The sequence below is a fragment of the Artemia franciscana genome, chromosome 19 (genome assembly GCF_032884065.1).
Source record: "Artemia franciscana chromosome 19, ASM3288406v1, whole genome shotgun sequence".
NCBI lineage: Eukaryota > Metazoa > Arthropoda > Branchiopoda > Anostraca > Artemiidae > Artemia > Artemia franciscana.
The window spans coordinates 4,672,231-4,688,070 of NC_088881.1; the positions used below are offsets into that span (position 1 = coordinate 4,672,231).

General features: G+C 34.3%; 1 protein-coding gene across 1 annotated transcript in view; it reads left to right on the forward strand.

The window, feature by feature from the left end:
• LOC136039642 (uncharacterized) overlaps window positions 1–15,840 on the forward strand; it is a 28,926-nt gene that overhangs the window by 12,730 nt on the left and 356 nt on the right. The window contains exons 3-4 of the mRNA XM_065723541.1: window positions 6,694–6,874; window positions 12,534–12,938. Of these exons, the coding sequence (XP_065579613.1) occupies window positions 6,694–6,874; window positions 12,534–12,938 (586 nt within the window). The remainder of the gene's footprint in view (window positions 1–6,693; window positions 6,875–12,533; window positions 12,939–15,840) is intronic.

Genomic DNA, 15,840 nt, shown 5'->3' on the forward strand with positions numbered 1-15,840 from the left:
AAAACAGACCTATCCTGCAATATCGAAAGAGTTTTGGGTATTAGGTGTACCTTCTAGGGGTGGTCCACTCTCGGCCACCTGGTATACATCTTGGAATGCTACGTATGCCTAACGGTTTTAGAACGTTTGGTACAGTCCTCAAACAACTGGGCACAGTTCTGCCACGGTTGGCACAAGTCAAGTGGTGTAAAAGTTCTTGGCTGAACTTTTCGTTTATTTTTTTTTTTTTTTTTTTTTATTGGTTTTTACTATTTATTATTGATTTATTATGATTTTTTTTTCTTTTTACTTATTTGAAAAATAACATTTATCATTATTCTATTCTATCGTTTTATTTTTATAATATTAATTTTACGCTTTTATCACACAGTCTTGGCTGAACTTTTCGTTAAGAAGTAATGATGCCTAGGCTATTTTAAAAAATGGATTTTTAATCGAGAACTTCTATTGTAAGTGTTTTATTGTTTATTATTTTCTTTGCTGAAGACGGCCCTTATATATAGGGCCAAAATATTCAAATAGGTTTTGTTCGTTCACTGTCTTGGGAAAATAGTCCTCATTATTCTTTCTTCTGTATTTGTAAAATTTGTGTTTAAAATAAGTAACTAGTTTACGTATTTGCACTAGTACCTTAGCCTACTATTTTCCGTTTTTACTATTATTACATTGTTTTCTTACATGTATTATTACTTACTATTACTATTTTGTTATTTATACTACTATATTTTTATTATTTTTTAAACTGTATTATTACTATTCTCTTTGATAAGTATTAGTGTGAGTTTTGGCTATCTGGGCTTGTTATTACAAGCCCAGAAACAAAATGTTATACATTTCTTGAGATAAATTTCTCAATTTCATCTTTCAGAACTAAGCTGTGTGTATGAACTAGATTTCCTGTTTGGTTTCTATTGTAAGGAACAACTCAGGCGTTTCAAAGAAAATTTTTACGATGCATTCCACCAACTAATGGAAACTGATTGGAAATTTCTGAGAATTATTGACGAGAATATTCCATAAAATATAATTTTAAAATAAAAAAAAATCATAAAAATAATCATTAACATAAAATGACATAATACTAAAGCAGTTATTATAAGCAGTTTGGTCGAGTAACCACGTAGGTTGTAATTGTCCCAAGTTATTGAATCTGTAAAATTTTCTAAAAAATAAGCTTAAATTTTTCTTATTAAATTTTTAATTTTTTATTAAATTTAAACTTTTTTCATTAAAAAAATCCCTTGTTTTTATGCCTTACATTTTAGCAATTTACTTTTATGCTTTGTTTTGAACAAATAAAAGAAAAGAGGGGTCACTTTCCTATATTTCTGTCTGAAAAAATGTGCTTCAATTTCATTGGCTTTTTTTTAACGTATTTTTTATCCAATGGCATTATTCGTTATTTCGGAGAGAGAATCGATTTTTAAATCGTATTAATCTGAAAAGTGACATTAAATTAATTTCTTTCATGCGATCAACTTATATATTCAAAATATGGTTGTTTCTTTTTTATTGAATTTTAATGAATTAAAAACCACAAACAAATTTGAGTTAAAACATTTTCCTGTGTGTAAACTTTCTTTTTTTCTGTGTTTTTAGCCCCTGAATGCTATTTCAAATCTGTTTCTGTGTTTTAACACTGGCTCTTTAAATTTAACGTCAAATAATGTGTTTTGTAAATTCTTGGCAACGGGTATTGATAGTTTCGAAAATTGTTAGTCACGATTTGCCCCTTTCCGCCCTCTAGATTTTGGTTCTCCCTAGATTTTGGAAAATACCTTTTTTTTGGTCTTTTCTTTGGAAAATACCCCTTTTTGGTATTTTCATCGGAAAAACGACACAAAAATTTCCTCCTCCTAGATTATGAAAAATATATTTGCTCCCCCCAAGCATTCTCATAAATTGGTGCAATCGGTGACAAAAAATGACCGCTCAAATCTTTTAAGTATTTTTACCCTAATCATTTTGCATTAGAGCTATAGAGGTGTGTTCGTGTTTGCTACTATTTATCTTTCTTGGCTGATGACCAGATCCTTCCACGGGAGGGGAAGGATGAGTTATTTTATATTTTTTAAGTTGATGTAATTTAATTAAGTTTTATATTTGAAAAATGTATATTTTCGAAATATAATTACACATCTTATTATTGTCATACTTTATTGAGTTGCTGGAAGGGTGGTGTGGGTGGCTGTTAAAAACTCAGATTAAAAAACTTAAAGGAAAGTTTTCCGTTTTAATATATTATAAGAGGTTTTGAACCTAATAATCAGGCTTGACCCTATGTCCCAGTCCTTGAGACTAGATTGTCTTGTCTCCATTAAGATTATGGGTGTATCCCAGGTTAAAAAAAGCTACTGAAAACTCTTTCTTGTTCCAGCTGACGGTGTCGTAACAGCTCAAACCACAGAAGAGTACATTTGAATTTACTTTTTTAGTAACTTCTACTAAAGATAGTTAATGGTAATCTTTAGTGAAGGAAGTCTGCATCATTATTATTAGTGGGATTTTTATCAGATTGAAACATATTATTAGACTGGAAGTAAGGCCTATACAATTGAAACTTCTGAAGATTATTCCCTTGTAAGCACAATAACTCCTCAGTTATTTCACAACTGTTCCTGGTGGATGTCAATTTTAAGTAATTTCTGTAGTTATTGTAGTCATTATTGGTTACAACTTGGAATGTAACCCATGTTTTCCTTAATAAGTATAACTGTATTTGTTTTGAAATCAGAGGACAGTGCTTGTCTTTGAAGGCCTTCAACCCAATAGATTGGGTGAAGTTTAAGAGGCAAAGTTTCAGTTATATAGTGGAGCTTAACCTTCTAAAAGTATAGAAAATGTCTTTTGTTTATTTGACATAGATAATTATATCATAGGCAGCGCAGTATTACCATTGATCTAAAGAGATAAGGGGCTTCCATGTATTTTTATTTCGCCACGTCACTTCGTATGGAAGGTGTGATCATAGAAAATTCGGGGGTGGGGGCCATTCGATTAGGAAAAGTTATTGTGTCCTTATGAATTGAAAGTCATGGGAGATTAAGCACCCGCTTCCAAGATCCTGTTTGCTACCCATTCCCTCCCCCCCAAGACTTTTGATTAACATTTTGAGTTTGCCATTTTTTTCAATATATTTGAAGGGTTCAACAAATTTCCTGGACAAGATCCGCAGCAGAACCTGGGCAAGGGCTTAAAATTATGCATGTTGTTTAATGGACAAGAGCTCATGTTTGAAACTGGGTGCCCAATTAGTCTAAAATTTTCAGGGATATTTCTCCGTGTCAAGAAAATTTTACAGTCTTTTGGGAGGAGGGGGTCTAGAATTGCGCCAAATAGATCTTTGTTTCTGATCAATTGCATTTCAACCGAGCTCTCAAGGATTGATCGCTTGTCTGATCCCCAAAATTTCTCATGAGTAAACTTTGAGGTCTCAAACTTTGATGTCTAAGGGAGTATATGACTTTAAGGAGACGGAGCGCAAGTGAGTGTTGAATAATGACAAATATAATAAAATATAAAAATAAAATATAATAAAATACAATAAAATACAATAATAATATAATAAAAATAAAATATAAAAAATTGTCAACTCTTCTCTGCTATCCCGTGAATTAGTTCCAACAAATTTTTATTTTTTATTTTTTATTTTTATTTTTATAATTTATAAAATTTATTATTTTATATTATATTTGTCATTCTTTAATGGAAAGGCATACTTTACAGGAAGCGATTAGTGTTTCGAGCAGTGTGTTATTACTTGTCATAACATCAATAACAACACATAAAATGATCCCAAAATTAATCAAGGTAAACAAATAAGAGCGGTGCTACCCCCTCCCGCGAATATTCCTCTCAAGCCCTTTAAATGGCCGGAGCATCACTTCCATATATATTTTGGATAGTATGGTTTAAATTAGTTAAAATATCAACCACAACAAAAAAGAAGTAAAACTCAACGTAATAAACTGATTACTGAAAAGAACTAATGAAAATAGAATGATTGTTTAATATAGAATGATATCCATTTCTGGAAGTCACCAATTTTTTATATACTAATATTATTGAAGAGAATTGTGTTTAAAATGCAATTTTGTTTCCATTAAAGCGTAAGTGACGCTCGCTATGGGGCATTAGGGGCCATTAGACCTACTCCTGTTTGCGGTAAGTTCTGTTCGTTTGGCATTGACATGATTGTTCATCTTAATTGTGTTGCGAGAGCAATACTTTGGTTTTGTTGTGTTTTTTTCCTAGCTCCCCGATTTCAGCTTTTCAAACAGTTCGTGGTAACGAACTGTAGTAAGGAGCGACCCGGCTCAATAGTAAACGAAATTCTAAAAAACGAAAATTCTAAAATTTTGATGCTAAAATATACATCAAAAGAATAAGATTTTCATGCTGATTTTAAATATATAAGTTTTATCAAATTTAGTCTTTGTCATTAAAAGTTACGAGCCTGAAAAAATTTGCCTTATTTTAGAAAATAGGGGAAAACACCCCCTAAAAGTCACAGAATCTTAACGAAAATCACACCATCTCCTATCTACAAAAATCAGCTCCTATCTACAAAAATGTGGAATTTCGTATTTTTTGCCAGAAGACAAATCACGGGTGCGTGTTTATTTGTTGTTGTTTTTTTTTTGTTTTTTTTCCCAGGGGTCATCGTATCGACCAAGTGGTCCTAGAATGTCGCAAGAGGGCTCATTCTAACGGAAATGAAAAGTTCTAGTGCCCTTTTTAAGTGACCAAAAAAATTGGAGTACACCTACGCCCCCTCCCACGCTCATTTTTTCTCCAAAGTCAACAGATCAAAATTTTGAGATAGCCATTTTGTTCCGCATAGTCAAAAACCATAATAACTATGTCTTTGGGAATGACTTACTCCCCCACAGTCCCTGGGGGAGGAGCTGCAAGTTACAAACTTCGACCAGTGTTTACATATAATAATGGTTATTGGGAAGTGTACAGTCGTTTTCAGAGGATTTTTTTTTTGGTTTTGGGGATGGGGTTGAGGGGACGGGGCTATTTGGGAGGATCTTTCCTTGGAGAGATATGTCATGGGGGAACAGAAATTCAATGAAAAGGGCGCAGGATTTTCTAAATTACTATAAAAAACAATGAAAAAATAAACATGGAAAAGTTTTTTCAATTGAAAGTAAAGTGTAGCATTGAAACTTAAAACGAACAGAGATTATTACGCATATTAGGGGTTCTAAAAATACTTTAGCATAAAGAGCGAGGTATTTAGGAGGAGTACCTCGCTCTTTATGCTATAATATTTTTAGTAATTTAAACTATTTATTCTACGGCCTTTCTGATTCAGGGGTCATTCTTAAAGATTTGGGACAAAACTTACGATTTAGTGTAAAGAACGAGGTATTAACGAGGGTACAAACCCCCTCATATATATAATAGAAAATAAAGAATATAAAAGTTTGTTACGTAAGTTAATTCTAAAGTTACTTATATTTTTTATTAATAAAAAAATTCGTTAAAAATTAAAATTTATAGTTGCCTTTTTATGTAACCAAAAAATTGCATGGCAACTAGGCCTCCTTCCCCATCCCTTGTTTCTCAAAATCGTCTGATCAAAACTGAGAGAAAGCCATTTAGCCAAAAAAGGAATTAATATGCAAATTTTATTTTAATAATTTATGTGTGGAGAGCCAAAATCAAACATGCATTAATTCAAAAACGTTCAGAAATTACATAAAAAAAACTAGTTTTTTTTAACTGAAAGTAAGGAGCGACATTAAAACTTAAAACGAACAGAAATTACTCCGTATATGAAATGGGCTGTCCCCTCCGCAATCCCTCGCTCTTTACGCTAAAGTTTGACTCTTTGCCAGAATTCTGCTTTTTAAAACAATTAAAAGCTTTAGCGTAAAGAGCGAGGAAACCGTTTTTTTTAAACGATAAAAAAGAATTAAAGAAAAGAGGATACCAGGTTTGGGGTTGCTTTTTCTGACTTTTCTATTTGAATTCATTTCGGAGTGTTTTTTTTTCTAGAAAGCCATACTGGATATTACACCTTAATTTCAATATAAACTCTCTATTTTTCTCTGGAAACCATTTTTTTAGAATGATAAAAAAAAGAATTAAAGAAAAGAGGATACCAGGTTGAGGGTTGCTTTTTCTGACTCTTCTATTAGAATTCATTTCGGAATGTTTTTTTTTCTAGAAAATCATGCGGGATACTACACCTTAATTTCAATATAACTCTCTATTTCTCTTTGGAAACCGTTTTTTTTGGAAAACGATTAAAAAAGAATTAAAGAAAAGAGGAAACCAGTTGGGAATGGCTTATCTGACCCTTCTATTTGAATTCATTTCGAAGTGTTTTTTTTTTCTTTTTTTTTCGAAAGTTATATGGGATACTACACCTTAGTTTCAATATAACTCTATTTTTCTTTGGAAACCGTTTTTTTTGGGGGGGGAGGGAAACGATAAAAAAGAATTAAAAAAGAGGGTACCGGGGTGGGGGTTTGTTTTTCTGACCCTTCTATTTGAATTCACTTTGGAGTGTTTTTTTTTCTAGAAAGTCATACGGAATATTACATCTTAGTTTCAATATAACTCTATTTTTGTTCTGATCACGTTTTTTTTGGAAAACGATAAAAAAAAGCGGATACCGGGTTTGAGGTTGGTTTATCGGACCCTTATTTGAATTCATTTGGAGTTTTTTTTTTTTAGAAAGCCATACGGAATGTTACTTTGGCGATATTGCCTAGACTTGGGCTGAGTGAGGCTCATAAATTAAGGCTGGAGGATTTAATCAACGAAGTGACTGAATCAATAACACCCTCGCTATCTCAAGAAACCGGCGTGCCATTATTTGACGTTTACCAAGCTTTTCTTAACTCAAAAATGTCGGGTAAGTTGCAGCTTCTTTTTATTCTGACAACGAGTTAGACCTAGTAAAGAGCAGGGTCTACCATATATTACTTTTTATTTAGTTCCATTGAGATAGAATGGATGGTGGTCGTGGAAAAATTAGCGAGGACCATCGTAGAAGGTAAGAACTAGCGTCCATTTTAAGTTAAAAATGAATCAGAGTGCCCAGCCGCCCTCCGTGTGTCCACTAGGCCCTGTATGGCATCTGCCAGGATTGTGAGGTTGTAGCATCTGTATATTCGAGAAGTCTAAAATATGCACATCCGCAAGTTTACGCGCGAAACCTATGGCAAGGGAGTGCTAAAATAGTAGAGTAGCCTATTAAAATTGAAGCTTCATAGTTACAATGAAGCAATGTCGCCATTATGGCTTTTTCAGCCGAATTCATCCGTGCTTTTTCACTTTTTCTGGTATTTCTGGTCTCATTTGGCGCTTTTTAAGGATCAGAAGCAGATCAGGCTCATTTGTAGTGGCCTTTTTTCAGGTAAAGCACAATCTCGTCAACGAAAATCTGTTTTCTCTCGGCCGACTTCGCCGGAGAAACGACTTTACTTTAACCATGATTAAGTTACAGTTGTTGAAATTAGGTTCATTTCTTTATTGATGATTCTTATACCTTGGGGAACCCCAGGTACACCATTGAGAAACTATTCGCCTCTTCTAACCCTATCATTAAAGTCTACTAAGCCTGGATTTATGTCCAAACTTGGTAGTCATAGAAACTAATAAAGCACTACAAAAATGTATTGATCAAATACGAATAAAAAAAAGAAAGAAAGAAAGAAAGAATATCGAATAAAATTCGCTAGGGGTCCTAAAATGAAATAACCTTTGATGAGGCAATTCTTTCAAGGAAAAATATTGCGGGAAATACATTTATTTAGTAATAAAATAATATAGTGTAAATAGACAGTCAAACCCAAGACACAAGCACAGACAGTTTAATTTTTTTTTAGCCCAACTGTCTTAGTTTATAATTGCAAGTTCACTTGCATAACATTCGAGGCAGATAGGAGGCCCTTGTAGGCTTTGGACTCTTATTCCCCTTTGCATTTTCAGTCAACTTGTTGTTCAACTAACATTAAAATAACTTTTTTATTAGTCTAGCAAATGTCCAAGTTTATCAATTGAATCAATTGCCTTGCCTGACACTCATTGCAGAATGGCCTCATTTTGACTTTAGACCCTTGTTTGCCTCTCATTCTAGGTGAAATTAACGGTCTCATGTTTCAATTCTAAATTCTTGGTTCAACCTGCCTAAGACCATAGGTAAGCGTCCCTTGTTTACCTCTCATTCCAGGCAATCTAATGGTCCTATGTCAATTTTAAATTCTTGGTCAACCTGCCCGAAACTCTTGGCAGGTGTGACTTGCTAAAGGATAACAAACCGTGTATTGGTCCAATAAAAGAGGCACCCGCATACTTCCGCCGTTTACCCAAGCCAAATTATTCAAACACTTGGAAAACTATAGGTTCTATCACTATATTAGCTCTATGACTATCTACCTTAGTTCTACTGCCCTAGCAATGATGCATGGCCGGATAATAGATTAGACATGTCTATTAACAAATGAATTAACCTCCTTTTTATACAATCCTAATAAGGGGGGAATTAATGCCAGGTTTGCTTCTCACTCAATTGGACTATTTGTCTTGGCTTTTTTTACAATTAGCCATGACTAGATGCCCACAACTATTCCAATTTAATTCAATTCGTCACTTAAAAAGGGTAATTTTAAGTTCTATTAGAAGGAGCCCTTGCGCAACATTCTAGGACCACTGGGTCGATACGATTACCTCTGGTGATCGTATAACAAACAACAACAAATAAACACGCATGGTGATCGTAAAAACAACAAATAAACACGCATCCGTGATCTGTCTTCTGGCAAAAAGTACAAAATTCCACATTTTTGTAGACCGGAGCTTGAAACTTTTACAGTAGGGTTCTCTGATACGCTGAATCTGATGATGTGGTTTTCATTAAGATTCTATGACTTTTAGGGGTGTTTCCCCCTATTTTCTAAAATAAGGCACATTTTCTCGGGCTCGTAACTTCTGATGGGTAAGACTAAAGTTGGTGAAACTTATATATTTAAAATCAGCATTAAAATGTGATCCATTTGACGTAAGTATTGGTATCGAAATTCCATTGTTTAGAGTTTCGGTTACTATTGAGCCGGGTCACTCCTTACTACAGTTCGTTACCACGAACTGTTTGATCTACAGAGAAAACACCAAATGCTTTTTATGGGAACTCGACGCTAAGTCACGGATAAAAAAAAAATGTTCGTTGACACTGCTAATGCAAAGTACTAGATTTTTAGTGAGCCAGGTCGCTCCTTACTAGAGTTCGTTACCACGAACTGTTTGAAAACTCATGCCTACTAGAGGTCATTGTCACCCGCCTTCCCACAACAAAGCGTTTATTGCTTTTGATACATAGAACGATGCCCGAAAATTTTTAAGCCAATCGCAAACCTATTATTAAACAAGCAACCCGTTTTCTACTATAAAACCTGTGTGATCAAATATTGTATATTTATGGCCCTTGCCGTAGGGGCTGGATGGAACGGCAGTCGTGCCAAAACTGGATGAGTATTTATTGAAATTGTCGGCTTTTTGAAAATAAACGGAGTTTTCAAAAAAATTCGTGTTAAGATATCCTCCTCAAAAAGAAGAAAAATAAAAAAATAGCGATAGGATACCTAAAAAATTTGGATTTTAAAGCTGAATAAGTGGACTGATAAAAAACATCCCTTCAATATGTTCGGTCGAATGAATTTAACCCAACGACTTTAACAATCATCGAATGAGATTCGAATTCAAATTAGTTATATATAATAACTGAGAAAACATAAAATCGATAGGCTTTTGATTAAGTTGACCATAATATTGCAGTCAGTAACTTTGAATAGAAGCCTTTTTTTGAAAATTATATTTAGCTACTTTCAATGGTAGTAGTTAGACTGTAAATAGTTAAATATGAAAGTTTTTATTTGGACCTCATGTATTCCTACTGGAGTTTTGTCAAGGATCTTCTTTTGTGGATAGTTTTGTTTCTTGTAATGATTAAAAATCTTGATCATGATTCCCCAAGTGGATGAAGACCTATGTATTCTAGTGTTTTTTTTTGTGATAGTATCAAAAATCCCTCTAGAAAAATTCGAAGCTATGGTTGGGAAAGCCAATACTAAAATACGAAATCACAACCAAATAATTTTTGTAGGTTTTTAATTTTCTTGAATCCTCAATCATTTTCCTCGATCCAATTTAACTTGAGATAACCATGACTGGTATAAAACTCGTCAGAACAATTATGGATCTATATTTGAAGCCTAGGTTAGATCTCTGATTTTTCATTATTTTTGTTAAGCTTTTAAACAAATCAAAATTTGCCCTTTTTCTATTTTCTTCTGCAGAGATAAGTTTCCGAAAGCGCAACTAGAAAGCTAGTTCTTAAATCCGCGACGAGTATTGTCGGGTTTCAAAATCTCCTTCTGGTAGATTTGTTGCGGATAAACATTGAGGTACGCTTTTTTCTCACGCTGGAATTCCTAAGAGGCGTGAATACGCAGGTACTTCTTACTAATCACTAATTGTGATTGATATGCAGCTATCCCTTCTGAAAGATATGCTGATTGCAAGAATTAAGGACCACTCCTTCAATCTAAGAGGTCGACTTTAGTCTTACCATCGAGATTATTTACCTTCGAGATTATTACCATTAAACTTTTACCATCGAGATAAATCGAAATTATAGTTACAATTCCCGAATCAGCTTCAATTGGCCGTTTTTTCTCACTTGACAATATTTAAAAAAAAAAAAAAAATTTAAATTTCTGGTTACTGTGAGTTGAATTTTGCTCTTTATGAGGTTGCAGCAATCCTTGCAACCATGATACAGTGATCGAGAATTTAAAGCTTAGTTAATTTTTCTTTGGGAGGATCTAATTGAGCGTCAATAAAGCAGGGATGCATGTCCTGTAGATCATAATGCAATATAACCATAATAATATAAATTATTATAGACCGAGTTATTTGCACAGCCCTTCTGAAAGATATGCTGATTGCAAGAATTAAGGACCACTCCTTCAATCTAAGAGGTCGACTTTAGTCTTGACAACTGAAAGACAAATAGAAGTCTTTAGTCTTGACAAATAGAACGTTTATTTTTACTCCTCATCATATTTAAATCCAACACTAAACTGTTCTGGTAGATGCCATGATGACAGGAATCTAGGGATGCCGCCCCGCTCACAGGACTTGTATCGCGTAAGGAACCCCAAAAACAAACAAGGATATACATTCTAGTTTCTTACTTTTTGACGATTTCTGATAGATGTTGCGGTGATAAGAATTTTAGGATCTCCTTTCCTCTGGATCAAGGAGATGAGATCCCTCCCTGGAAAAGCATCAAAAACCCTAGAAAGCATATGATTATTATTATATGCTCATATATTATTATATGCTTTATATCATTATAATTATTATATTATATACACACGCACGCATTTTTTTCACCATATGCATTTTGAAGAAATTATAATGACAAGAATTTAGGACCCTGTCCTCTCCCCACTGGATCGGAAATAGCATTGTATATTGAATAAAAAAGGATATTTAATCTTTATTCGCTTCGTGCTCGGTATATTTCTTTTTGATCCAGCCATTACTTCTTTTTTTTAATAATCCTTGTATTTTTAAGGTCTTTTATTTTCCATTGATTTTTTACAATTGGATTTCTTTATGTTACTCGGTTACTATGTGTGTACGATTTTCAATAAAAAAGGGAAATATAATTTTTATTTCGGTACTTTTCTGTTATAGCAATCCCACTCAAGAAGTGAAGTTAGGTTAATCTAAGTGAAAATACCAAAATATGATGAAAAAATAATACTTTAGAAACAAATCTGGGCTGTATATTTGCACATTAGGGGTGGGGGTAAAATGTAGCGGGTCTGCATGCAAAATGTGTTAGCTATACTTGTTCTGCATATTATGAAGTGAGAATTGTTTTCTAACTTGACGCTGTCCAAATACTGTACCCCCCTTAATTTGCAAATATATAGCCCAGATTATATAAGTCTAGTGTATTCTGTCACCCGCTACGTGTTTTTCTCTATACAGACAGATGAAAACCGGTTCTAGGTTTGTTATAGAGTTTTATACAGCGTAATTCTTAAGTGGGGTTGCTATAACAGTAAATTAACTTTATTTCTTTTTGCACTCGGGATTGAGTATAATATGTTTGGTTAAAAAGAGGTATTTAATCTAAATTTCTTTTTTGTGTTTGGGATATGTTTAATCGAAAGGGGATATTAAATCTTTATTTTTTTTTGCTCGGAATTGATAACAATGTGTTGAATAAAAAAGAGATATTTAATCTTTTTTTTCTGATCCGAATTGAGAACAATTTGTTTGATAAAAAAGGGATGTTTAATCGTTAAATTTTTTAATTGCTCGAGATTGAGTATAACGTGTATGGTAAAATAGATAATTTTTTTTTTTATTCCGTCCGAAGTTTCTTTATAAAATATCCCTTGTATTTTTCCAATGGTTTTACAGTTGGATTACTGTACGATGCCCTGATTATTTTTATATGTATCCCCTTTTAATGTTATATTTTCACCCCTTAGGACAAACCCTGATCTTAGTCGGGTCCCATGCCTATGGGCTACCTATGGCGAATTCCGATGTTAATTTTATGGTTAAAGTTGACAGAACTCGAAGCATCTTTTGTCAAATGAACGAGCTAAAGCATTTATTCTCTAACTGCTCTTTTGTTGAATCGGTCAAATTGGAAAGCACAGGTGTGTTACGTATAGTTGACAATTACCTATCTCGAAAAGTAACCATTACAGTTTATGATGAAGCTCATGAAAAGATGGCGCTGGTGCTGAAGCAGTACATCCACCACCTACAAGAAAATCTCCCTTTTGCTTGGAAGATTGTCGTAGCTTTTCGCTATTGGGCAAATGTAAGTGTTGTCTTTAATTTTTCACCGCTATTCAATCTCTTTTTTTATGCTCTCGCCCCTCTCTGTCTCTCTCTCTCTCTCTCTCTCTCTCTCTCTCTCTCTCTCTCTCTCTCTCTCTCTCTCTCTCTCTCTCTCTCTCTCTCTCTCTCTCTCTCTCTTTACTTTATTTTAATTAATCTTTGAGTGGATTAAACGAAATTACTTTAGATTCACTAAGATGTAAAGCTCTTGTATTCTAAGCGTGTAGTCAAATATTATTTGTAAAAAGATAGTCGAAATATATGTCTTCCTATAACTTATAGTGAAGTCTTCCTATAGTGAAGTCGAAATATATGTCTTCCTATAACTGCGAAAATTGTAACTGTTGATCCTTTGTTTAGTTGAGTCGACAGTATATCCATGTCAGTAGATATCGTTGATAACGTTATTTCTATATCAGTGGCATATATGTTACCGTGAATGTCCGAAATCTTGTTAATGTCAACATTCATCGGTGAAAGTTCGAAATTCCCTTTTCTCTGTTTTGATTTAAGTAGCTTTGCGAGTCAGCTTTTTTAGTCTTATGCAAGCTATGACGGTAAAAATAAAAGTTAGGTTTGACTATGTTAGTATAGGTTAGGTTATATGAAATTAGGTTAAATTTGGTTCTAAATATCAGAAATGGGCTAAAAACCTAAGCTAACCTAACCTCACCCTCCTAAACCTAATCTATTCTAACCTAACCTTTCATCATCAAACATTGCATTAAATTGAAAAAGTTGACTGGCAACGCTGACTAAATCCAAGCAGAAAAAAGGTATTTTGGACATTCATCAATCTGTGGACATCATGGTAACACACACACACACACACACACATATATATATATATATATATATATATATATATATATATATATATATTATCAGCAGACAGCAGCGTTGCCAACGCGTTACGGACGTATCATTTTTGCTACTATTTAGAGCTCCTGGCACAGTGCTGCACAATAAGAAATTTGTTGGTGCAATACATTTTTTTCCTATATATTTTTGTTTCCCTTGCTCCTTTCTTGCCAGGATTTCTGTTCAAGTTTTGGTCTATCAAAAAGTTTCATTCGTGTTATGGCAGATTTTTAACCCGCTGTTGAGATGGTACAATTTATCCTCTTGCATTACAATTTTAGTTGGAAAATTGGTACAGTTTATTTCAAAGCGTTGGCAACGCTGGTAGACAGCATACTATTGATTGACAGTATATAGATCAGAAAAATTTTCGTACAAACCATCTTTTTCTGTAATTTTTGGAAAAAGATTACAAAATTTAAAGTCTATAGAACACAGCCTCATTATCGTCTAAAAGCCCCAATTCCTTTTTAATAGCTACTCAACGACTTTATAATGAAGTTTCTCTCTTTTATCTCTCTTTAGTGACTCTTTTTGACTCTCTTTGAAAGGAAAGAACTTTCCTAAGACTGTTTCAATCATGTAAACTTTTTCTATATGCTTGGCAATTTATAAATCTATTGCTCTATCTTAACAAAAAAGTCTAAAAATTTATTGGCCATTCCTGTCCGTAATTTTTAGCCAGAAACGCTTTTTAAGTCCTGAAAACATGATTAATTATCTACAGTATTCAGTCAGAATAAACTGTTGGTTAACAACGTTACAGAAAACGTTTTGGGAGTACCCTACTAGTACAAAGAATAGTATAAAGAAAACTCATGTCCTTGAAAAATTGTGCAATGCAAACTCCTTCTTTGATACACAAAACTCCAAGAATGATTTCAAACCCCTCACCCTGTACCGGAAATTTAGTTTCAGGAGTAAGTCGTCCTTTAAAATACAAAAATGATGGTCGTAAGAAAAAGGAAGAGAGCGAATTCGTTCGGGAATTGTTGGTTAAATTTTTATTTTCACCTCTTCAACCATTCAGATTCACCAATCAGCAATAAATCAAATAGATATCCTCTGTACTCCTTAGCCAATCGCAAGGGCAGATCTTGAGAAAAATCTTGGAGGAGGGGGGCAATGTGACAATGGCACCAATAAGCAAAATCTCGGGGGGGGGGAGTGACAAGGGTACCAAAAATTAATCAAATTGACAAATTCATTTTCAAAAAAGCGAAAACCGGAAAAAAAACAAGGAATGAGGGTTGTATAAAAAATCTTGGGGGGCTGTCCCCCGGCCCCCTGCCCTGGATCCGCCAGTTGACAGTCGTCAAAAACCAGGGATTACTGTCAATTTAATTTGTCTTTGTCTTCATGATGGTTTGACTAGCTTTTAATCTGTCCCTTAAAGAGGAAATAATTTATCGTTCAGAAACCAAGGGTCCAATCATTAGAAACATTGAGTTATATGTCTAAAGACTCAGGTTGACCCTGCTACTTTACCATAAAAGATATGCAACATAGTTTTAAAAAGGCCGATGTTCTATACGAATAGAACATCATATATAGCACCGTATAAAAGTGAGTTCCTGCCACAATTCTCCTTTACGGGTGCGAAACATGGTCGGCAAAACTACAACACGAGAATACACTTAAGGTGTTTGAGCATACTTGTCTACGAAGAATTCTCAGAGTACAGCTACGTGACCGTACCTCCAACGTGAATATACGTCGAATGTGCAATATTCAGAGTTGTTGTGCTCACTATTAAAGAACGCCGTTTGAAATGGTTGGGCCATGTATTACGGAAACCGCCAGAGTACCTGCCTCGCCAAATACTTCTAGTTGAGCCTATTAGCTACTGGAAGAAACGCCAAGGAGGACAGAGGAAGAACTGGTGGAACCTGGCCAAGTCAGACCTTGAACCAATCGGGGGTTTCAGAAAATTCGGTCACAGATGGTCAACACAGTGGCTCGCCTTTGCAGAGCAGCTGGCACAAGATCGATCAACATGGTCCAAGAAGGTCTCTAAGATCATCGATGCCGGGCGAGGTGGAAACGCCTGATTCCCGTCACAAGTACAAGTAAGTAAGTTCCTGC